The sequence below is a fragment of the Tinamus guttatus genome, unplaced genomic scaffold (assembly GCF_059628265.1).
Source record: "Tinamus guttatus ecotype Peru unplaced genomic scaffold, ASM5962826v1 Tinamus_guttatus_pri_ptg000242l, whole genome shotgun sequence".
Classification (NCBI taxonomy): Eukaryota; Metazoa; Chordata; class Aves; order Tinamiformes; family Tinamidae; genus Tinamus; species Tinamus guttatus.
In genome coordinates this window covers 2019223-2044040 of record NW_028288776.1, presented here as the reverse complement: position 1 = coordinate 2044040, position 24818 = coordinate 2019223, and the positions used below count along the sequence as shown (strand labels likewise).

The window sequence follows — 24818 nt, the reverse complement described above, 5'->3', positions numbered from 1 at the left end:
AATTTTATAAATCAACTAATTTTCCTATCTGTAAGGTGGAGAGCAGCAAATGTCTCATGGAATTTTTAAAAAAATATATTTCAGAGCAAGCGTCAATTATTCTCTGGATCCCACTGACCTCCTCCTCTGTTGCTGCACCACGCAAAAGCCAGTGCTCATCTGCACTTTCTGCTCACTCCCCACCTGAAGTCATCCTCTCTGCTTGTTAATATTAGCAATAATGCCCGTAGCAACCCTTTGTCATACCATAAACAGAGGATTATGACTTCATGCAGGGAATAAGCAGAGGCAACGGAAGGAGAGACAATGTGTTCACGCAAACTTCTGTGTTACTAGAAAAGAATGACTCTTCACAGACAGTGCAAAGAGCCTGTTCATACAGCCCAGGGGGTATGGGCTGCTTTCTAGGAATACAGGATATACCAAGTTTTCACTTAGGTGCCTATTCTGAAGCAGCTTTTGTGGTACTGAGCTAGGAATTCCTTGGCTTTCATGCTGGCGCTCTAACTCTGCTCTAGTGGAGGAAAACAGTATTCTGCTTTTTAAAGCTGGCACACCACAGAGACTTCAGTTGCAAAAGACATAGTAAGAACAAAAGGCATTAAATCACAGGAATGGGGGCAACTCCATCACGGCTGTAACAACTGCTCACTCCTAGGTCTCTGAAAGCAGCCCTCTGACCAGGGCCTTGGACTCAGGCCAAGGGCCTAGTTGCCCGAAACAGACTTCTGTCTATTTTATCCTCAGGATGGGGTTTTGATAAGCCTCCCTGACCTCTGTCAAAACAGCACACTGAGCTGCATTTGTAATAGTGTTCTCCACGGGATAATTTAGGAGCTGAATGAACAGTTCTACTCCCACTATAAGATACTGAATGGGAGGGTCAAGGACTGGGCAAAGCAATGACATCACTGGTACCTTTTACTGAAGAGGGTAAAAAAAGAGAATATTTGCTGAGGTCACACCGTTCCATTACTCAACACATTCCAGTGCTTTCTAGACCATAATGAAATCTCGTGGGCTAGTGAAGTCAGAGTGCTGGATACCTGCAGCGAGCTCCGACACCCGCATGTTGCTTCAGGGCAGGTCTCTGATGAGGAAAGGAACGGTCACAAGCCCAGGGGCAGCGAGTGCTCTGCGGCCACAGCTCTGCAGCGGCGGGCTGCCCGGCTCCCTCCGCACTCATTCCTTGGGATCGACCCAAGCCCATGTGCTGAGGCTGAAAAACGCAGCTAGGAATAAGCTACTTCCAGGTAAAAATCCAGATGTTTCCCTTGAAATGAACACTTACTCACTAATTCTCAGCTCCTGAAGAGTGCGCCCTGGACGCAGTCAGCTGCACAGGCTCAGCTCAGGCCGTACCTGCCATCGGTGCTCTCTGTGTCACAGTCCTCAGCAAGAGGACCACGCCAGGTTTCCCACTGCCAGACCCTTCCTTCACAGCCTCCGCTCTCTGCCAAGATGAGCCGGCAATCTCTGGGCACCGTGCACCCCACATCACTCCAGCGAGCAGTGAGGTCAGCTGGCTCAGCACCTAGGCCTTCATTAACAATCCTACGGGAAAACCCTGGGATTAATGCTCGGGAGAGCATTAACATCAGAGCGTACCTAAAGCACAACTCATTTCCCAGAGGATGAGAGAACAGCTTCATTAGCAAGCATTTGCTACTAATAAAAAATGTACCACTTGCAAGAGAACATCTGAGGTTGCCAAGCAGGGAACAACATGTACAGCTCAAAAGTCCTATGGGAATGCTGCTGAGTTATCCAAAGGATGACATAGAAGGGTTTGAACCTGAACAAGTTTCTTAACTGAGAACTCTGTCATTCACAGCCTCTGCTCAAACCTTCACTCACCAAGGGAAGCAGAGGGTTTTACAGTGAGAGAAGGATATTTCAGGGTATTTGTATTTCACCAATGTTCACAAGTATCCAAAGGACACAAACACAGTCTTTATAAGATTTTAGTGAGAAAGAACTGCCTAACTGATGCTGTATCACTGTTCGCATCATACTCTTCCTTAGCATTTGCCTTTGCTACTGAAACCTCGGCAGGGTTACGTCAGCGGCCAGTTCCCGTGCTGCCATCTCAGGCAGGCCCAAGGCTGCACCCCTCAATGTGGGAAACACAGGATAGTGGGATCTGCTGGACCCTGCACCAGCAGGGCCAGCTGCATGTGCCCTTCATGGTAAAGCCCCTGTCTCCAGTAATACAGGATCAAATCCCAAAGGTGACATGTTTGGAGGAAATCCTGGCCTCACTGAGCGAACAGAAAAAAAATAATCCTAGGCTTTATCCACTCAACAGCCATGGGAAACATTCAATTATGGAATTAGAAATGGGATTAACTGCAAAACAGACATAAATGCATGCTGAAACAGCAGAGGGAAGTTAAAGCTTCAGCTCTGATATCCACTGCAGGAAATGGTAATTTATGTAGTTAATTTGTCTCTCTCTTTTTCACAGAGTTTCATGTTGTGCCACTTTTCAGCTGCAGCTCAAATAGATATTCTGTACTCGCCAGAGCCTGAAGAGGATTTCATGGTCAAAATGTCACTTCTGATTTAACATCAGCTTCTACTATGAGTTCGAAAATCCCAAACTTCCAGCAGTCATTTGATAGTCCACTTGCAGAATTTACATTACCATAGATATCATTAAGCTCACAATCCATTGCGCTCCGTTACACTTGAGCACCAGATAATTATTTTTCTATCCTTTAAGAGCTGTACAATGCATGAGTTGCAATATTAAGAACAATGAAGAAAAACTGCCATATTTCAAACAAGATTGTTAATAGAGAAAAAGGCTATTTCAGATATAAAATATTAGCATAGTATGACACAGTTCACTTATTGCCTAACAAGACATGCTACAAAACTACAAAATGAAAGCAACTGAACTACCATGGGTGCTCAAAGTAGCTTAATCACCTTGCTTGTAGGATGGGATTTCTACAGCAGACATGAAAAATGTCAATAACAAAGAGATTTAAATAACAAAACATCCAAACATCAAACAGATAAGTAGCATTCTGGGCTGTCACAAGCAAATTACTTAGCAGAAGCTCTAGGGAGGGCTTCGCAATACAAACCTGTGATGGAGGAGGTTATGCAGCACTGCTATTGCTCCATCAGACTGGTAGAATCCAGGCAAGCTTGAGAGTGAGTATCACTACCTCAACAAAGATCCTACTGCAACTTTTCTTTTACAAGGTTGTTTATTACTGACCAACATGCTTTTCTCCAGAGGCAAGCAAACAAATATAAAAATCACTCAGGTCAAAAAAGCAAAAATTCGTAAGTTAGACAAATCTAGTGATAAACACTACCAATGCTGTCATTTCTGAGGCAGATGCTCTATTTATTTATCTGTTTTCAAGACACATCTCTGCAAAGATTTAGCATTCCACATCTTGAAAGAACAGCTCCTGGTTAGAATAGCTTTTGATCCAATACACCGAGCAAGGAATATGCTCCTGGAAGCCTTGTATTTTGCTCCCCTTTTTATGTGATACAACCTCCCAGTTTCTGGTGAAAAGTGAGATTGGGCACGTGCCTCAGAACCACAGCTACAAGGCTGAGATGTTTCTAACCTCAACTTGTAGTGTATAAGCAATAAGTGTATGACTGCTACACAAACCTAAGTCCAGCATGCACTGCTAAACCTCTGAGGCAGAGGAATACACTACAATTTACTGAAAACTGATAGCTGTTTTCTTTTTACATACTATTCACTAATAGGCAAAGCTAGATTACCTTGTTAATTGTAATTTCCTGTTCAAAATATATCTGCATCTCACTGTACCTTTATTAATGATGGTATTTACTTGACAGCAAGTTACCAACATCTTTTAATCAGCTTATCCAAAAAATAATTTTGGCTACATTAGCTAAATTGAAGCATTGCAACATGATTAGCTGAGCTGTGCAAAAGGCTTTAATCATGCGGGAGAGTTCTCAGATTAGCACTGGCTCCAGTTCAAATTGCAGCTCTGAGTGAGCAGTATTGTGCTTGAATTTTGCTCGTGTTTATAAACACTGCATACAAGTATTTGTAGGCCTGTCTGGATATCTAGAAATGTTACCAGGCTGCTGCTCACAGTGTGCTTCCAGTTTGAGCCTGAATATTTGGGAGAGAGCATATTTCAGAGGGAAGGACACGTGGTACTTGTCCTCGCAGACTAGATCAGTCTTAGGGCACTGGGAACATCAGATCTTTTCAAACAAAGCCATTTGCAGTGAATTTCCCAGAGATGAACACAGGAGAGCTGCACTTGGGGCTACGCCCAGGGCTTTGTGCAGTGATTTCCAAGACCGCAGTTCCTCCTGCGGCTTGTCCAGCTGAACGGGCTCCTTAAAGCGAGGCCGAGGGCGCAGCGCGTTGCTCCGGCAGCCGCTGCGCAGGCCCCGCACCGCGGCCAGGCTGCGCCTCGCCAGCCGCTGCCCTTCTCTCTCCCACTCAGCTGGTGTCCCGCAGGGGAGATGCTGAGCACAGCTCAGACACTGGTTTTTATCAGCAGGGGACTGACGACATTTTAAATCTGGGTTTGTTACCACATAAGAAAAAAAAAAAAAAAAAAAACCCTCTGCCCAGCTTGCAAACACTTAAGGATGTGTTTAATTAACAAATGCCAGAAGCTTATTGAAGCTAAAGGGGTGTATGAGATATGCAGGATAAGTTTCAAAGCCCTTTGCAGCCATGTAATGCGGATTTCAGAGTTGTATTATTTCTGCTGCAGCAGTTCTGCATGGCCCAATAGCTCCCTGATTCTGATCAGTACCCTTAAGCACGAATAGCAGGGCTCTTCTTTAAAATAAATTATGCTTTACAATCATAGCAAGAGGCGATTTAAGATAGTGGTTTTTTTTTTTTTTTTTTTTTTTAACAGAGCAATTTCTACTCCTTCCCATTCACTGTACAGGACACACAGCTGGATTCCTCCACGCATTAACAACCATGTCCTGTTGGTGGGGGCGGGAGGGGTCCTGTAGTACCAAAGAGCAGAGTCTGCACTTGTTGTTTCATACACTTGTGAAAGAACCAGTATAATCTGAAAATTTGCAGTCCTGGACTCTAGTCCCTGCTGCCAAAGTTATTTCCTGTTTTTATGCCTAAAGTCTATACTGTAAAATCAGATACAGGTCATCTTTGCAGCAGAGATCAGATCTTCAGATCTACCTTCATCTTTATGCTGAACCTTTTATTTTTCCTCCAGCATCTCAAAAGCCATCACATCTCATCTGTTCACTCAAGGCATCATCTGAAGTGAACATCTCCTGCTGCTCTGACCTACTGTCTCCTCCAGGCTCTCCTTTCACCAGATTATCACCTTTTTAGACATTAAAACCTTTAGTAGTAACCTGTATAATCCATTTTATAAATTACTGTAGGTAGCTAAAACCAAATAAGCATCACTGTTCTCTTGACTTGTATTAACAATTTTTATGGTTTTCACATACAAAAATCCCTGAGATGCAATGATTTCCTCATTCATTGATCTATATCTATTTTAAGATTCCAGCATACTTGAGCAGAGGTAAAAAACATTCGTGGTTTAGATTTTCTTATATGCTTATATTTATTCTTATACACTTTACCTTAAGAGCTTTTTGTGCAGCTTCACTTGATCCGATAGCAATCAGGTTTGGTCCAGCCATGCTGCAAAAACTCTTCAGATGCAAAGAATCATGAACGGGGACAGTGGAGACAGCGTAATCCTGCACAGGAACAAAAAATGGATGCTATAAATATTTTTAATTGTCCTAATTCCATAATTATTTTGAGATATTCCGTAATTAGTTTTACTCTCTGCAAATTAACAACAACAACATATCCCAGGGCACAGTGTCAACTGTTTAAGTATGACATACCCCTCTGGACCAGCTTGTCTTGTCTTGTGCACTGGAGTAAAATCCAGAACATGTTTCAAATATTACTATTGTTGCAACTGTAAAGAAATACATTAAAATGTGTAATTAAACACTATGTACATTAAATCTCTCCAGGGACCAGCAATAGGAACACGTTGCTATATATTGTTAAGCTTCTCAGATCTAAAACATGAATGTTGATATGCCCTCAGATGACCAAAGACTCTCACTGTCCAAGCTGCTCTCATGCAACAACCTCACATTTCTGATGCAACTTTAGTCTCTGTCAGTTAAAGGATCTTCAAATAATTTCAGGAAGGTGGGCTATTTTTTTATTAAATAAGTCCTAAATAAATCACTTAAAACTTCAAGTTATTGTTACCAAACATCTCAGCCAGTATAATTCTTAAATTGGTTCAGTAGATCATAGCTTACATTTCCTGTAACATGAACAAATCTACAAACCTTAAATGTGTCAGCCAGAATTTCTGCTCCACGTTGATTCGTCCGCTTGGACAGACCCACAAAAAATTCTCTGCCTGAAATAAAAAAAATGACACTGGAGGACAAAACAATTACCGCATTTTCCCTTCTTTCTTTTTCTTTTCTTTCTTTTTTTTTTTTTTTTTTTTTTAAATCACATCATCAGTGCCTTCACCAGAACATGCAATGCACATTTTAAAAACAGGACAGCTTTAGAGACATTTTTAGAGAGTCATTTATGGATGTAATTTTCTTTCTTTGCTCAAGTTGAGTAATAAGACTGAAAATTCATCTTAAAATTATGCAACTTATAATTGTGAGCTGGTATTTAAACTGATTATCCTTTTCCAGAATCAGCATTTTGTTAGAAACATAAATAGCTTCCCCTTCTAAAGCTCTGCAGTGGTCACTGAGTAAGGGCAGTGAGTAGCTGGGCTAGATTAGTAGGGAACTGACTGACCATTTCCTGCTCCCCGTGGGGCCTCCTCTGCTCTCCAAGGCAGCTGTGCAGATGCAGCATCCTCGAGCTGCAGAGGAAACCAACGCTGGACCTGCAACATGCTAGAAAAGCCGCCTTTTTCTGTTTGCCTCTTTTGAGGGCCTTCTTTCCTCTTTGTGAATTAAGTGTCTACTTTGATGCTGATCAAAATAAACAGACTCATTCAGCACAGGCAGGGAGCAAATGTATATGCAGCCAATGTGAAAAAATGCCAAATGGGTTTAATGACATAAATAACACAGCCAGTATCTTCACTTTTGAAGTCAGCCACGCACATAAGTTGTTTAACACATGACATCTGGCAGGCAACACCACCACTTTTGCCATAAACTAAAAATGCAATTTTTTTGTATGCAATTCATTGAAGCAGTGGCAATTGTCTGGATCAAGCATTCAGAATTCCTGAAAATGAGCCTGTGTGAATGTAGCTGCTGGTAAAAGGAAATATGAAACAACTGCAGCCAGTTGACTACTTATTGGCACTTTACAAGCTAAAATAAAATTTGTATGCACAGCACTGTTCTTTGTACTGTGTTGCTAGTTCATTTACTCAGACATTAGTCAGGATATTGAGTGTTGCGATGAAAATTCATGTCAGCTACCTACCTGATGTTCAGTAAACAATTGATTTAACAGACTACACAAATGACAGTTTATTAAGCAGTCAACAAATAACAGGCAGTTTCTAGGCCACCAGAAAACATAAACAGAAAATTCACTATCCCTGTACCTGTAAATAAGACGTCTCCACCATCCAAGGTTGCATTTTCATCTACCATCTCTACCATATTGAGGTTAAGACTTTCTAGTACTCTCTTCATGGCTTCAACCTGTTTAAAAGAAAGTTGTTGAGACTATTACTTGATCTGTACTTTTGAAAAACTTACCAAAAAGCTTAACTGAAATGAATATCTTCAATAAAAATGTTAGTCAATAGACACATCTTCAGCCAGATGGATGGCAGAGTCCTTTGTGTCCCAGCACTTCGCAGTGCCCAGACCCTCTCCAGAGCCCCATACATGTGGCAGGCAGACAGGGCGTTCCCAAGACCTTTCCCGATAAAAGGTTTAAAGCAGAGTCTATGTATCAGAGCCAGGGAATTCTACTTTGTTATGACCTCCTCTCTCAGTAAGAGGCTGCTAAGGATGTTCAGTGCAGAAGCTGTCTCCACAGAGCATCATGTCATCTGTCACTCTTGCCATCTTGGTGCCTTGTTATCCAAAAGTGGTGTCTGCACGCGACAAATCACTCACAGAAAGCTAATGACTGCAACTCATAGGGTGTCAAAATAAATACGACCTCTTCCACCAGAACACGAGACCTCTGATCACACACAGGAGCAGCTTTGTGCTCACTGGAGCCTCACTGCTGTGTTAAACTAGAGCTACCTAACAAGTATTAATGAACACAGAAGACACACGAGGGCCTGTTAGCTCTAATCTTTGCATACCCCGCAGGCCCTTCATCTATTTCACACAGTCCTTGTAGCATTTCTACAAGAACCCCAGGAAGCTGATTTGGGTGACAGGAGCTTGTCTCCTGGTGCATGACAAGAGCAGTGACTCTACCAGCCCCAGCCTGTGCATAGGAGAGCACAGAAAGGAGATGTGATGGTGGCACAGCCTTCCCAGGGGCTGCAGCAGTCTTGGGGCACTAGCAGCACATGCTTTCACTGGCATGGCCTTTTCAGAACTGGAGTAAGCTGGGGGGCAGACATCATACAACTATGCCCGTGTTTCCTGATCATTTCCACAACGGAGCTTTATGGAACTTGTGTTGTCCTATGCATATCTGGAGCCAAGGTTCTAGAGCTGAAATGAGGCTGCTCCTGTGGATGACAAGGACAGCTGATGGGGAAAGGTAAGAGATACACTAGGCACACCATCATCTAAGATACAGCTTGCTCTCTGGAGGTGCCTCTTTCTCTGTGCCCCCTTCTCACACTCCACTGATGGAAAAGCCTAGACCAACCACATGGCCAACCAGGTGCCTCAGGTCAAAGTTTAATGGGGAGAAGGCAGGTGGCACCCAGACAACGCTGATGGGTTATGCTGCAACAGGGAACTTGACTAACCAGCTATCCAAGACACAGAGACCACATCCTTCCTACAGGAAATCCCCCCTCATCTCCTGGCATTTCCCCCCTGAGGGCTTGGACGCTCAGATCCAAGTGGACCTGCAGCACACTCACTACAATTACTAACATTTCTCTTTGATCCTTTATCTTTCTCTTGATGCTAAAATGATTTCAGGCTGAAACTTTAGTCTCAAGGGTCTCTAGGCTGGGCACTGTTTATGTTTCCATTCAGCTGTGCTTAAGCTTTACTAGTAAGGTTTAATCTTTCTTTCTACTCTTGTTGCTCTATCTCTGGTGATCTTTGAAATTAAGTTTAAAAGAAAAACTGGATCCATGTGGTATTTTAAAATTAAATGGCAAACAGCTGGCCTAATATTTGAAAGCTATCCTGTACAAGCACAGCACCATTCCATAACAGCCATGCACTCTCTGATACAGGAATGGCTTCTTTGGCCTGTGAAGCCCAACAGTCTTTACTCTGCTGGCACCATGTGCCTTAGAGCCATAAGAGCCCAAAGAAGAGAAAAATGCTTTAAATGGATTAATACAGTTGTGGTATTATGCAAGAAGGCTCCCCATCCAAGAGCACATAGACTTGCTGTTTATGCCAGAGTGAAGCAGACCAGCAAACTCCTGACTGGGCATAAGGAGGCCCTGGCACTAGAACACGCATGCTCCAGCCACAGGCATGCGAGTAAATAAATATACTCATCAACTGGGATTATTTAAGGCAGATTGACAAAGCACAGGAAAAAGAATCACCCAGCCTGTTCTGTGCTCACACAACTCTAGTTAATCCACTGTTCCCAATAGCTTCCAATGCAGAATACTAAAGAGAGAAAGCTCTTTCAAAGAGATGCTTTGCTGAAGAGAGCAGGAGCCATTCTGGCTTGCAGGAAAAGCCAAGAGCCCAGGACTTGCGGGCTCCCCTGCAGAGCACCCCCTTCCCAGCGCCCCAGCAGGACCGCCTGCTTCCCTGCTCGCGGCCTCGGTCACTGCCACAAGACGAGAGGTTGTTCTGGGAAAAGGAGACACAGTACTTCACATAGACGGCAAGTTAAGTAGTACCGAAGCTGAAGGCGGATCTGCCTGGGAGAAGTCATGCCTGCGAGCAGAGCGTGCAGGAACAGGTCACCAAGACGCACGCAGGCTCCCTCCAGGCAGTGGGAAACCTCAGGTAAAAAAGTCTGAGCTCTACAATGATGAAAAATCCTCACGCCCCCCTCAGAAGCAAGTCAAGCACAGTCAACATGGCCACAGCAGCAGTGACTAACGTGGACAGGGAGGAGCCTGCACTGACCCAGCACAGACAATAAATTCAGACGTGGCCCCAAGGCAGGGCACTTGGGGCTGGGAGTGAAGACACCACGAAACGTCCCAGAGAGAGGCAGAAGAGCAGTAATACTTCAAATCCCAGGGCCTATTAATGACGTTTGCACTAGAGTAGCAATAAAGTTCCTAGCGAATGAGAATACTAGAAGGTAAAGACTGATTTTGGATTTGCTATTTCAGCTGGATGCACATTTTAATTATCAGATGCTGATTACAATTTAACCATCAGGCTATGTCAGAGATGCTGTGAATTGGTTTCTTTACTTAATTTACAGATGTTGATACAGCCGTAGTGCAAACATTAAGAAAATTTACTCGAACTAAAAGTTGTCCAAAATCACAGAGAACTAGCTTGCTTAATTTGTTTCATGATGGTTCCAAGCTTGGATGACATTTATAAGAGGCTCAAAATGCTTTTCCCCAACAGTTGAGTGCATTTTAACCACGAAACCAAAATGAAACAAGTAAGAACTGCCACAAAAATAGCAAGACCTTTTCTCTCTCAAGGTTGTTGATGGATTCAAGTTTATAGCTCAATATTCTCCAAAATTTTTAAGCAACCAGTAGAAAGTCCCAAAATTTTAATTGGAAAGTGCAGTTCACACCTCTCGTGACATATGCCGGGAATATCTTTCAACATCCATTGCTTGTGCAATATAAAAAAGTAAGAAGACTTTTTCTAACTGTTTTAACTACAGGCAACAGCAGGAAGCTCACTCAGTAAAATAAGAACTGAAGCACAGACTGCAAAAGAGAGGAAATATGTGACATTATTAAAAAGAAGTTTGGGAAAGCAGGATTTGTAAATATAAGAATCTGGAAAAAACAAGCCAAAAATGAACAAACCATCTACTTTTGCATACATCCGAATTCCCTGTACAGTACCTAGACTCCCATTGCCACTGCCACAGCATCTTTAAAGTGACATTAATCACGAGTAGATTCTCCAAAGTAGCATGGGCAAAGTAAGTGCATTGATGCCAGAGGTGCATGACCATCTCGAAAAATGCACTGCACCACTCAAAGACAGGGTTAAGAAATGGCAAATTCTGCTCTGGTTGCCTGAGCCTGTATCTTGTTACTGCAAAAGGGAAGTGGCTCCAACCTCAGGTCTTGAAAGCTTTTCTGCAAGCACTCCCAAATCAGGAAGGATGCGGAGCACCTTCCCAAGACAGAAAGCAAGCAGCAACATCTAACGAGGAACAGGTGATTGTGGTCCTCTATTAAGAAGTGAAAAGCAGGGATGCAATGAATGAACTTAATTTTATAGAGCCCCTCTATCCTCCGTACATTATATTCTTCCAAAACAATTCATATCAGTTTCTCTCGTGTGGTGTCATAGTGGTGCACAGTGCATAATGAACAGTGCACTTTACATCAGTGCATAGTGCTGAGATTTACTAATGAATGAAAGAATAAGATACAGACTTAGCTCTGATTTATGAACAAATCACCACCTGTTTTTGTTTTGTTTTTCTTTTAGGAGATAACTGAAAAAAAAAAAAGCTGGATGGACAAAATGCTGCAGGTAGCAAAGATTACCTAGAAGGCAAATAGTAAAATATACAGAAAAACATATAAAGTATTTGGAGATGAACTGACAAGAAGCATACTCACTACATGACTTACTATTTATTTCTTTTTTATAGCACTTGAGAGAAGTTACATTTCGTTGTTTTTTGTCCTATATTTGAAAACTATATCCCAGGTAGTCAGAATTGTAGCATACAAAGAAAACACTCATCTGTATCACTCAAAATTTCTGTATCATATCACTCAAGGTCAGCTTTCAGTTTGCAACACGATATTGGGTTTTATTGTAAAAGTACCCATTAGTACATCAGTTGAGTGTTAAAGCTTGTGTGCTTTGTGTAGTGATTTTTTTTTCTAATAAGCACATTCCTGGTGTGAGCTGGAATGTATCTAAACCATCGCAAAGCTGATTGAGAGACAATGGACTTCAGCCAGCTCAGTTCTGTTTCAAGGAAAGAGGACAATAACTGGCTTGACATTTATAAGAATCTAATTTCCTTGCGCTTTAAAAATGGAGCTCGTTACCCTCCAGACCAATGCGTTTCATCAGTTACTGTAACTGATGTGCACTGATTTTTCCTTCCCCATATTAGTATTTGATGGACTCAAAACAGAGGCTGCTTCCTTAATTATTTATTGGCATTTTGTGCACTAACCATATCATGAGATTGGATTTTTGTTGAGACAGGAGGAAGAAAATTATCTTTGCAAAAGACAGCAAAAAGAGTGAAATGATTTTGAGTGATGGGCCTGAACCTTGCACTGAAAGCTCTGCTGGTAACTATGGATCCATCCTTAGAAGAGAAGCTTATCCTGGGGGATGCTAATGCCCGGGCCAGTGGCTCTGGGCTAGGGACTCAGCTGGAACTCAGCACCAGTTATGCGTGCTGTCAAACCAGGTGCTCCTTAATGACTGCAATTAGCATCTCAAAGCTCTTAGTGAGAGGGGGCAAACGTCTGCAGACTGCTGTTTCAGATAGACTTGGAGAGCAGCAGATCATCCTATGTGCCAGACATTAAATTAGGTTCCCAAAACATCAGAGTTCAGCTTTAAGTGCTACCAGCTTGGTTCTCTGGAGACCTAACAAAAAGCCCTAACAAAAAGGGCTCTCAGCCTAAGAAACACTATTGCCTTGTCTCCTGAAATTTTACATCCATCACCAATTTCTTCAGTGGGGTAAGTCACAGTTACTGGATTTCAGTCTCCAATCCATTGTAGTTTAAATCATCATTTAGAGCTGTGCAAAGCAAATGTCAGACTTAATAGACACAAAAGTTAGACTATGATATCTCTGAGGTGACTATTTCTGGAGCCATCAGTTCTGAGCTCACCAAGTGTCACTATCGATACCTAATGCATTTTTCAACAAGGCTCTGAGTGAAATCTATAAATAGGGATGGACAAATCCAGGGCCAAGAAGGGCAGACTTCAGTTTTGTACAACTAGATACCAGTGTGGGTCATGATCCAGATTCCAGCTTGTCTGAATCTGCTTGGCTTGGAGATGAGGGAAGTCTGTCTCTCCACAATGATAAACATTTCCACTATGGGCTAGCAGATGCTTCAAAGGAGAGGAAGAAGTACTGTAGTAGTCTGAGTTTTTTTTGAAAAGAAAAACCTACCTGCTGGTTGTTTTCTTGCTTTAAGTAGGTCAGAAACACACCCTACTGTATAATGATTTCAGAAACCAGAGGGATGTGGGTTGTGGCAGCATTTCATACTCCTGCTTCCAGGTCTGGTTCCTCTCTGTTGATACCAGAAAAGGCTCTGGTTCTCAATAGGTCAGTCAGGAAGCAGAGGAAGAACAAGACCCTGAGTTATGTGCTGGAACCACGTTTTTGAGGCAGATCACACTGTAAAATTGTGCGTACATTACGTGCAGAGTCCAGCAAAGTCACCTCCCTCCCAGCAGGCAGCCTCCAGCACAGCCTGGTAAGGACACTCTGTACCTGCCATCACCACCCTGCTCCAGCAGGCCGGAAGGACCAGGGTGGCTTCGGCAGGCAATTCCCCTTTCTGTTCCCTCAGCACCTTAGTGACCAGACCTTGCGCTCTCCCAGGAGGGCTGCAGAAGGCAAAGAGCTGACCCTGGGAACTGCTGGTTGTGTGGCTGCCGAACGATACGGTAGCTACCTTGCTCCCAAGGAGTCTGGTGGAGTGACAAGGGCTGCTCCGTTCTGGGTGATTGGAGCAAGGTTTGATCGAACCGGACAGCTCAGAACGTATTGATATTCTGTAATTCAAACTAGGTTACTCGGGTATCACCACAGACAGAAACACCAATGTCAGAACAACCAAAAGCCCCTTTTCCAGGGGTTTTGGTACCTCCTACCCCTACTGCCCTCTGCCAGTGGGGCGCTCCGGGGCCAGGTCTCACCCACGTGGCTGGGTGTTGCTGTGGCATCAGCAGGTGCCACCGTGTCCTGCCTGGCGTGCTGCAGCACCAAGCACCCGGCGCGCAGCAGCCCAGCACCCGCGGCTGCTGGGGCCAGGCCCAGCAGCAGCCGAGCTCGCGGTTCCCGCCCCACTGGCTCCAGCTGACAGGACAAGGCTCCTGCAGGGCTCAGCCAGGCGCCTGCTCCCAAAGCGAGCAGCGCGGCTCCCCGCAGCTCACCGAGCGGTTCTGGTCATGCAGGCGAGGCGGGGGAGGGACACAAGGGGACACGTCTAGGTACCAGGTAGACCCAAGCTGTGTCCTCAAGCTGACAGGAGAACAGGACCTCAGCAGAAAGTGATGTGTTAGTCGCTCACAAGACACAGCCCACACCAGCACTTCCAGGTTGCTGCTCTGAGATCTGGTCCTTACCCAAAGGCTGCACCAAGCAGGAGCAGCTTTTTGCAGGATTTGTGTAGTTGTGAAACAGAGTTGAGAAAGGACCACTGTGGGGCACACAGGTAACTGCCCTGCTCATTACAGTCCTCAGCCTATGAATTATGGATCCAAATCCACTTGCTGATTATTGCACTATGTAATCATAACTGACATTATATAATTTCAAAATTCAACCAAAACCCTATATTCAGGGCATGATTTTTTCACTCAATCTTTATAAAAATAGATTTATGTATATGTAAAAATAGGTGAAATGACCAGAAATCCTTCAGCAAATCATTCCATTGACAAAACATGAAACATACTCTGTGGGACATCCTTTACCCTCAACTGTTGTTTTTCTGTTAATCTGCAACAATTGTCATGTAGTTACATTTCACACACAATTTAATTTGTAGACACAATTAAAACACACCTAAACTGCATACCCTTAGGAAAATGCTGTGTTTTAAGAACTCGGCAGAACTGAATTGTGTCTCACCAGTTCTCTGGAGCTCCCTGGCAGTGCACTGGGTCTCGACTTCCCTTCTCACTAACAATTTAGAGCCCTTAAAATGAAGGGGCCCGATTTCCCACAAAACAGGAGCCAGCAATCAACTTGTTTGGTATAAAAAGTTAGGCTGAAATTTCAATCCACTACAAATGGAAACAATTTCAAGCAGGTATAAATTATTAGCAGAAAAAAAAAAAAGACAATGCATAAAACATGGAGCTCTACAGTCACTAGAAAAGAGGCTCGCTAAGATCTACTAGCATAATATCAAGTTAGTAAAAGAGCTAAAGTGGCATGAATGGATTGTTACAAAAAAAGACAGCAAAGATTTTTGCTGGATAAAGATGCTGACATGAAATTTAAGTCTCACACAAGCATGCTGAGAAAGTAACTTTCTCAATACTTTCTGCTTACAATTACAAAATGATCAATTGTTAAACGCTGGGTAGGGAAATATATTCCCTGTGCCCGGAGAGGCAGAGCGGGCCAAGAATGCACCTGGATAAGGTCAGCGCTCGTTATCTCCGAGACACCCAATACCCCATAATACCCAGAGCGGCTGCCAGCTCCTTGTCTGCTGTTGACCACAAGCCATGTGCCCCATTTCACAGCTGAAAAGTATTTAAAATTCATGAAGCCCGTTGAAAGCTCGGCTGTCACATTCTGCTCATTCCACAGGGTATGGGAAATACGAACAGAATGGACGTTTCAGCGGGGGCTATTATGGTTCCTGAATAACCAATATTCCATTAAATTGCTAATAAACCCACTTGAAGATAAGTTGATCACAATCAAACCATACAGTAGCATTCCTTTCCTTTAACACCGAGTTGTCAGGTTTCACTCTGTACTGTACTACTGTTTCTGGGCCATTTGTTTGTGACTTGACACGGAGCATTTAAGATACTCACTTTGTCCTAAGTAATCTAAATGCTCTATTCTAAAGAGGCTGAAAGATCCTTGGCAAGGACAATACTTTGCTTATTTTATAGGTAGGGAACTCGTTTAAAGTAAATCTGCACTAAAGAGGTGAAAAATAATTACAGCTCAACAGGGATTTTTGTGTTTTCATACCTTCCTGAAAGGGGTGCTCATAGGTATAGCGCAGTAGTAAATAACCTCAGGGCTTCCTGCCTCTCAGGTTTCCTTGCCCCAACTCAATTTTCATCTGCTCTGAATTTTCATCTGAGCTTGGGGTTCAGCAGCTTGGTTAAAACAAATGCCAAAATTCTTCCCCCCTGCTCCTCAGCGACGTTTATCTTGCATTAAACGGATTTTGCTTATATTCTTTTTAGCTAATTGTCAAACCGCTGGCACGCCTGCTCCTGCTTCTTGGGCCTCCTTTCTGCACATGCCATTTTGCCAGGCGGATTCCAAATCTGGTAATTTCTAACACTGAAAAGCCTGCCAATCTCCCTCTAAGAAGAAGATTTAGTAGCTTTATTTTCATGTTAACCAAAAATGCAGTCCTGAAAAACAGTCCCCAGGCTGACTACCCCCCGGCTGTGACCTGCTGGAGTGCCTCTTGCTCCAGCTCTCCCTTGTACCAGGAGCCTGCAGCTCCAGGAGAATCGCCCTTGGGAAGACTGGCCATACCCGCTGTGTCCAGTGGGGAGGACAGGAGCTGCTGTCCTTACTGCAGCCCCACGGCCACGTGCTGAGAAGGGGCCGCTGCGTGCACAGGTTGCACGAATCCAGGGCTTTTCTCCTATAATAACAGGCTTCATTTGTGCTCCCAGAGAAGTTGACTTGACAACTTACTTTCGCTCCGCTAATGCATCCTGCAAGAGCGCACTGGGGCGTCAGGACAGATATAGCAGCTATAATGGCAGAAAAAGGTAAAGTTGGACCATTTTCTTTCTCCTTAATGTCCCACTGTCTGGCAAGAAAAGTGTCATCCAAAAAGGATTATGGAAATTTGGCAATACACATAAGGGATTAAATGCTTGAAGACATAGCCACAGTTAAGCAGCCAAAATCGCTTTATCACAATGAATAAACTTGCAGTCATCTAGTCAACAAATCGGCCTGCACAGTGCTAGCTATGACACTCCAACCTGAAAATAATCATTACTGGTCTAACACAATACTGACAAGTTTTAATTAATTCTTAGGATCTACAGGAAAACATGCAGTGTGCACAAGCAATTATCCATCTCTGGTTGCTGCTCCCTGATCTCAAAGTGACATGGAAAGAGTCACATTTACCAGTACTGCTTTTACATTGGCTTCCAATTTGAGGCTTACGGTAATAAGGAGGAAAAGAGAATAAAGCAGCAAGGATTAAAATACAGAGCATACAGGAGAAATAGAATAGTTAGTGCATTCTCTCTGCAGTAGTTTCAGTAAAATTACAATACCAAGGAGCTGTGTGACGGGAAGTTTCAAGTGACTAAACCTGAACGACAGTATTCAATGTCTTGGCCTAAGAGAGGGCCGAGGAGCCATCATAAACACAGAACGACATCCTCCGCCCCTAGGAGGAAGCACAAGAGCAAGTATTTCCAAAGTTACAGCAAAACTTTGCCAGTAGAACTTCTGAGAGGCCTATCTTTCTCTGTGATTGAGAGCAAGCTTCAAATATAGGTAATATTTCATTACAGGTCTAGAAAACTTGTGAATTTCTTGTCACCTGAAGCAGATCTTTACGTGCTTGGAAGAAGGAAATAGCTATCTGACTGTCACACAAAGATGTTTCACCCATACAAAGGGCACGCAAGCGCTATGAGCTCTAATCTACAAAGCCCTATGCTGTGCAACAAATATTAGTGAAGTACAAGCCAAAAGAACTCCTTTAAGGCCTCCTTGCATTTCATTATGTTATACGGGTTTCAATGTTTTGCCCTTTACACAGTCCCCCCCAAAATTATGCAATACAGGTGCAAGGATAGAGGAATTATAAGACTTGGTCAAAGATGCAAGCCGCCAACACTTTTCACACTCAGTGACAGATGAGTATTGCTCAAGCTTAAAACCTCCAAATCCGAACTAAAACTCAAGTCCAATCCATTTCAAATCTCAGAGGATACTGTGTTTTTTGACCACTTGCAGGAATCATCCACACGATTCTGCAGGACCTTCTCATGAGAGCACTTAGACTCTCCAAACTCCTTGCCACAGTTAACCCGAACACAGGAGCCACACTCAGTGACAGAAGACGAAAACCTGCCCCTGGCCACGTCAGGGCCACAGCTTCTCCCCACACTACATTTTATGGTGCAAGTATCTAAATGCAAATACGAGTGCTCCTTGAACAAAACAGGTAAAAGTTAAAGCATTAACTTTAAAGCTTTCTCCCTTGTTTTGTTCCGTTCCTGCACAATAAACTTTTACTAATCCCAAGACCATGTTGTTTTAATACAGCTATATGTTGTGTTCAGCTAAAAAGCACAGTGAAATCGAAGTTCTTTCATGTCTCAAAGGAGTACATTTCCCTAAACTGTCTACAACTCATCATTGTATAAACATTTTTGTTTTGTACAAACAAAATAAAAATGGACTGCAAACAAAGGCAAACAACGTAGGGACAGGGAAATGTAGAATAGAATAGCAAGTAAAACAGTAGCTAAATAAAACACAATTCTCTGAAAGATTCTACTTAAGGTTTTTTTCTTAACAAAAGTACTTTATAAGTGAGATTTCTAAACTAATCAGGTTTCTTTAAAGGGAGATCTGCTTTTGCAAAGTTGTCTCCCTCTTTGCTTACTGAACAACTACATTTATTGTGCACTTTATAGGAGATGCAGTTTCTTAGATCTCATTACTTCGTCTTGCAGCTGGTTACTTTGAGAGGGGAAATATATCTCTGCAGGTCACCCTGGAAACAAAGCTTTAAGTTAAAGTATTATTTAATAAAAGCTACTTTGAAAAAGGAGTAGATCCCATAACGACTCTCCTTATCTACATTGCATGGGGCTAATTGAATTCCATGACCTACATACTCCACCGATGCCTGCTGCACCTCAGCGTTTTATCGCACAGCAGCGCAAGCAGCTTGAAGGGCAGTGGTGACCGTGTCGATGCTCACGGGTGGGCGGGTGCGTCCCAGCACTGCCCACTTGCTCGCACGAGCCCTGCGGCCTGAGCAGCAGCTCCCCGCGTCGCTGTGGGGCAGCGTGGAGCCCCAGAGCAAACAGCCCCACTGAAGGACATAGAGCAGGAGCAGCTTCTTCCCAGACTCACAGGGGAATAGTGAGCGTGTCTGCTGGAGCAATATCCAGGAGTCACTGCTGCACTAGGCTCAAGCAGCGCTTTATAGTGGGCCTAATGACTTTTCCTTTCCCCGCATAGTACTACATAACTTCACCACCACGTAGAAGTAAAGGCCAATGCTGAAATTTATGAAATTATAACAAAATGGAAACTATGACCTCATCAAATGCTATCAAAATTGTCTGAGGTGTGGAGCTAACCTGACAGCTTGTAACTGCAGCACTCCCAGACAAAAGCGGACGCCGGAGCCCACCGGTACCTGCAGGACCTGGCTACAAAACAGAAATCGAGCTCTGCTGGAGGAAGTCATTCATGGAAAAGTTAAATGAAAAGCACTGTGTGCAGTCGTGCCGCTGAAGAGCTGCACCGAGCGTTTCCTCCGCAGCTGTTTTTCTGCGCTGGTGCAAAGCCGGGAGGGCAGCGAGGTTGCCAGTGGCCTGGGGCAGGCCTGGACTCTTCTTCAGAGAGCTGGAGCATGCCAGAAAATGTACTGCAGAAAATGGAGATGCCATAGAACATGCTAGCTCTGCACAGCTACCTGTGAACAGCTTCAGACCTCCTCACCGCTCCAGCAATGCTCCTCAGCGCCGCTGGCGCATGTCCAGGAGACCCTCGTGGGTCACGGGCCATGCAGGAAACTCATTTCCTTGAACGCCATCGCCCAGTGCAGGCCCGAATGCGGAATGAAGAGGAAACTCAGGAAAATAGTGATTGCTACCTTCTTTGTAGATGCTAATGTATTTTTTAAAATCTCAGTATATTTATCTACTCCTGAACACTTCCAAGGCCCCATGAGTGGTCAGTTCCCTAGCAGAAAGCTTGGCAAACCTGTTTTCCTGGCCTTTTGGCTAGTTGTAGGGCCGGTTAGCACAACAGCAAGGAAAGAAAGGATGCAGAAACATGCACAGCCTGCGCAGTCAGAGCAGAAGGAACACGCTGTTCTGCTGGGCCTGCTGCACACTCATCTGGCACCCAAACACAGTGACAGACTCACTGTAGCAAACAGGTCTCCAGCAGACTGAAACAGACCAAACCTGTTCGATGCTTAAAGGGAGAAATGCAGCTTCTCCTCTCAAGCCCACCCATTGAAGTGGCCAGAAAAAATGATGCTCCTGAAAATCCTTTAGTGGATATTAACGTAAAGGTACATTCATTTGTTCAGAGTACTGATACATTTCCATGCTCTTTCTATTGAACATAAAGTGGTGAAGCTAAAACTCACTAAAGAGTGAGAATTTCATAGACAAACGGGTCCCTAATGGGCAAAAGCAGTTACCTAATGAACACTCAGAACCAGTAATTTTCAAAACATTATTTTCACAAAGCAGAAGTATCTATGAGTCGAGCTGTAAAGCAGAAAATTCACATCACCAGAGTTCCAGAAAATCCACTCCCACATATGAGGAAAACACTACAGGAGATTAAGAATCTAATATAATGAACACAGTATTTGGTGTAGAGGGGAAATTAAGTCAGATATAAGAGATGAAAAAAATATTATAGTGTAATATATCAAAAATTAAGAGAACTCATAAAAACAAGGACCTAGTGAACTCAGCATAGCAGAACCAAGAATCAGAAGGGCTTCCCTCCTCCACCCCAGCCTTTTCTTCTCCATATGAGAAGCACAATATTGACTCATTAGAATGGGTAATATTTCCAATAGAGACCAAGAAGGTAAAAATACTAAACTTTTGCTCTGCATTCAGGAAAAAAACAGTCAAGTATTCATATTGCATTTTGCAGAGTAATTTTCCTTCCAGCTGTAAGGCAGGAGGATGTTAAACAGCAGTTACTAAAAACATTTTTAAAGCAGCGGGTTAGGATGATTAGCATCTAAAGAGGAGCTCTGGAGAGCATCCATAATCCCTTACAGCCTGATGTGAATGCCAGGAAATTTTGCAAAAATGAGTGATGGGGATTAATATGGACTTGAAGGAAGTTAAAATAATTAATACCAATGAACATGTGTTTATAGAAAATCCATCTTGTCTAGTCTGATAGAGGTTTGGATGAATTGATAACTTCAGTCAAGAGGGGTGATAGTCTTGATGCAACAGGTAATTACAGATATGACTGGGTACTTGCCATTGCAATGCAAATTTGACAAGATGAAATATGTTTTCATATATGACTCAAAATCATTGTTGAATAGGTGTGTTTCAAACAGGAATCCACTGGCATAATGTTATTCAGGTTCCCCACACGTTGCCTAGGAGAGCAAAACCATCATTGGGAAAAGGCAGAAGAAATGTTAAATAGCGAATACGGCAGGTCCCAGGCAGAGAGGCTGCAAATCACAGAACAGGCACAAGGGAACAGGGCACGTTGCAATATGGCAACTTTTGAGAGCGTAGGGCTGGGAGCAAAGATTTCCACATGTATTTAAAGGATGCACCTTGTGTCTGCTTTTGTGAATTTAATGATCAGAAAGTAGATGATGATCACCTGAGCACAACTCCTGGTTGTGACTCTGGACCTAAGGAGAGATCTTTAAACATTCAAGCAAGGGAAACTGCAGAGGAGCTGCCAGGATGTGGCATGGTCACAACATGTCAGAGGAGCCATGAGGAGGAAGGCATAATTTCCAAAACCTCAATCAAAGCAGGATTCACAAAGCACAAGCCAGGTAGCTGATCAAAGAGAAGATTAAAAGACCTTTGATTATACGTACAAAGACTGACATGAGGTTTTAACAAAATGCAGTATCTACAAGCTGCATCTAAACCAATAATATCAAGATGCTGCAGGGATATTGCTTTTATTTTTAAAAAGACAATGACTAGACACTTAGGTAACTTAGCAAGATTGTATTAAGCTCTTTCCTTGGTGTTTTTTCCGCCAAGTCAAGACAGGATGATTTTTCCCCACCCGTAGCATGAAACTGATTTAGCTTCGGGCAGTCCTGCGGCCTGCCCTATACAGGCAGTGACACCAAGTTGCCCCTTCTGCCCCTGGCCAGTGTTGAGCGAACGCCGCCACGCTCCGCATGCCCCATGCGAGGCTGAGGAGGGCAAGGCGCGAGGAAGGCTGCACCCGGGAGCCTGTGGGACTGCCCCATGCAGCACAAAACGAGGCTGCCAAACTGTGACTCAACGAGTTTTCTTCCTTGTTCAGTGAAAGGAAAGAAAGGCACGCTGAGCTGGATGGGAAACTAAGGCACTCTCATTTCAGACAGAGGGTAATGCCAATGCAAACAATATAATTTTAGGGACAAGTTAACCTTAAAATCTTGAATAAAGGAATTTTGTTTTTTTTTTAAATTTCTCCCACACATCCATGCACAGGCAAAAGTACACTCACTGAAACAGATGACATACTAGGTTTACTATTGGCAAATGGACCAGCCGTCTCTGTGGGGAGTAAAAGGTCTCCCTGAAAATGCTTGTAGCTATTTAAGACAGACTCAGTGGCTAAGGATATCTTGCAGCACCGCTTACTCGCCGGAACATTAAAAGGGTATGAAAAGAGTATATGGAATAAAGCCCCACGGCATCTGCTCTGCGTAGTGCAGCGCTCCCGAGTCCAGGAGAGCAGAGGAGGAGGAGGAGGAGAAGGAGGGTGAGCGGCTCGGTTCGCTTGGGAGGGGGCGGGGGGCAAAGCGCCTTGGGAAACACTGACGCATTGTCTTTCCATTACTAAAAATTACACTTTGTGAACTAGCATTAGATCATTTTAAGAGGTTTATATAAGGACACTGAAAAACAAGCCCTTTTGCAAATTCTATTTTTTAATGCCTCCCTCCTCTTTCCATTTCCAGTATGCATCAAGTTGTGAAAATCCAACATGTAATAGGTCTAGAGATCCCAGACGGAGGCAACCAACTTTCACCCACGTTAAATCTTCCAGCTGTTCCTAGCCCCTTCTCTTCCCTTCATCTGACAGACTCGTAGCTGCGCTTTAATTGCTTGTTTAGGAAGGATGTGACATGTTTCAATTTAATACATTTAGCCCTTCTTAGAGCAAATGTAGAATTAAGCCTCAGAATGCACTTGACAGAGCTCTTAGCAACTAGAGGGGAATCAGCCAACAATGGATGATTCACGGTTTGAGCTGGAGTGAGCAGAACTGTCTGCCAAGAGGCTGAATAAACTCACATTGCTAGACACTATGGTAAAATGTACCCTGATCTCTTTTAAACTATTATATCATAGAGGAAAGTTAAACTGCATGCATTCCAACAGCTCACTGGAGTCTGGAAATACAATCGAAATGTAACATCTTGATTTTATGAGAACTGATACTTTTCTGTGGTTATTTTCACTTAATTCGAATAATGGCATCTTTCAAAGAAAACTGCTAAAATTCATTACAGTTTGTGCAAATAAGGGACTTCTTGCTCTGGAGGCTGAAAAGGAAGAGATTTTGGAGGACAGTAATGGCAGGAGCTTATCAGGAGCCGCACTGATTAAGAAACAGACTTAATCTTACACCTACTGCTGTGGGGCCCAGCTTTCACTGTCCGTTTAAATATTTACAGACTCCGTGTAACCCATGAGTCACACTGAAATAACAGGAAGTGACCCAGAATGGTGCAAATGGCCATGCTGGAGCATTTCTGTGCTCTCCTCCTTGCTCCCAAAAGCCCAGCTGGGGACAGGGCCCAGCTCCCGAGCAGAACAGCTGCCACAAGGAGGACAAGGTCCTTGTGTCTGCAGCCACGTTTCTGCCTTCGTTAACCGATTTCACTAGAAGCTTCGGGTTCTGCTTTGGAAGAGTTTCCTGTATGATCTCCATGTCCATCTTAATACACAATAACAGACCTGAATGAATCCTTGATGAAATACCACAGAAAACAAACAAAACAGGAAAAGCACTGTTGAAATTAGTCCCATATTGCGTGAGCACAAAGTGACAGAGGATAAATCACAGAGCCTTCCCTTTCTGCTACAACCATTAATCACAACCGAGGCTTTTTCTGTAGTCCACCAAATGCCAAACACCTAGTCAGTAGGAGGATCTGTTTCCAGGATTTTAAGAGAACTTCCCCACATCCCAGCCCTACTCTAGCATCAGTAGAGCAAAGGGTGCCTTGCAGTCTCCACTGCAATCTTGAGCTGCAAGGGTTTGAAAAGCTTTTCATTCCAAGGATACTTTTCACTGATTTCTCCATCAAATTTGCTCATATCTTACATCCTAGACTTTGCTTTTCATCATCCCTTCCTTGAGACATCAATATTCATAACAGATTGGAGTTCACGCTTTTGCCCTTTTTGTATAAAACACTACTGCAACCTTCTCCAGACACAGCCCACGTTGTGTGCAACTGAAAAAAAAAAAAATCCACTTATGGCTACAGACCCCTCTAAGCCAGCCTTTCGGTAGATCTTGACCCCAACTCGGGCACTCCTTCAAGCAGGTGAAAGGATTTGTGGCCTGCCAGCAACCCAGTGGGACCTGCCCCAAAGCCCCTCTCCCCTGGCACCTTCACCGAGTCCTCCAGCTTCTCCAGCCCACTCATGCAAGTAGGGATAACGGCTCG

General features: G+C 43.6%; 1 protein-coding gene across 1 annotated transcript in view; it reads right to left on the bottom strand.

Moving 5' to 3' along the window:
• DDAH1 (dimethylarginine dimethylaminohydrolase 1) overlaps positions 1 to 24818 on the bottom strand; it is a 54797-nt gene that overhangs the window by 5929 nt on the left and 24050 nt on the right. The window contains exons 2-4 of the mRNA XM_088526017.1: positions 7587 to 7686; positions 6340 to 6413; positions 5602 to 5721 (exon numbers count right to left, since the gene is read on the bottom strand). Coding sequence (XP_088382143.1) covers positions 5602 to 5721; positions 6340 to 6413; positions 7587 to 7686 — 294 coding nt within the window. The remainder of the gene's footprint in view (positions 1 to 5601; positions 5722 to 6339; positions 6414 to 7586; positions 7687 to 24818) is intronic.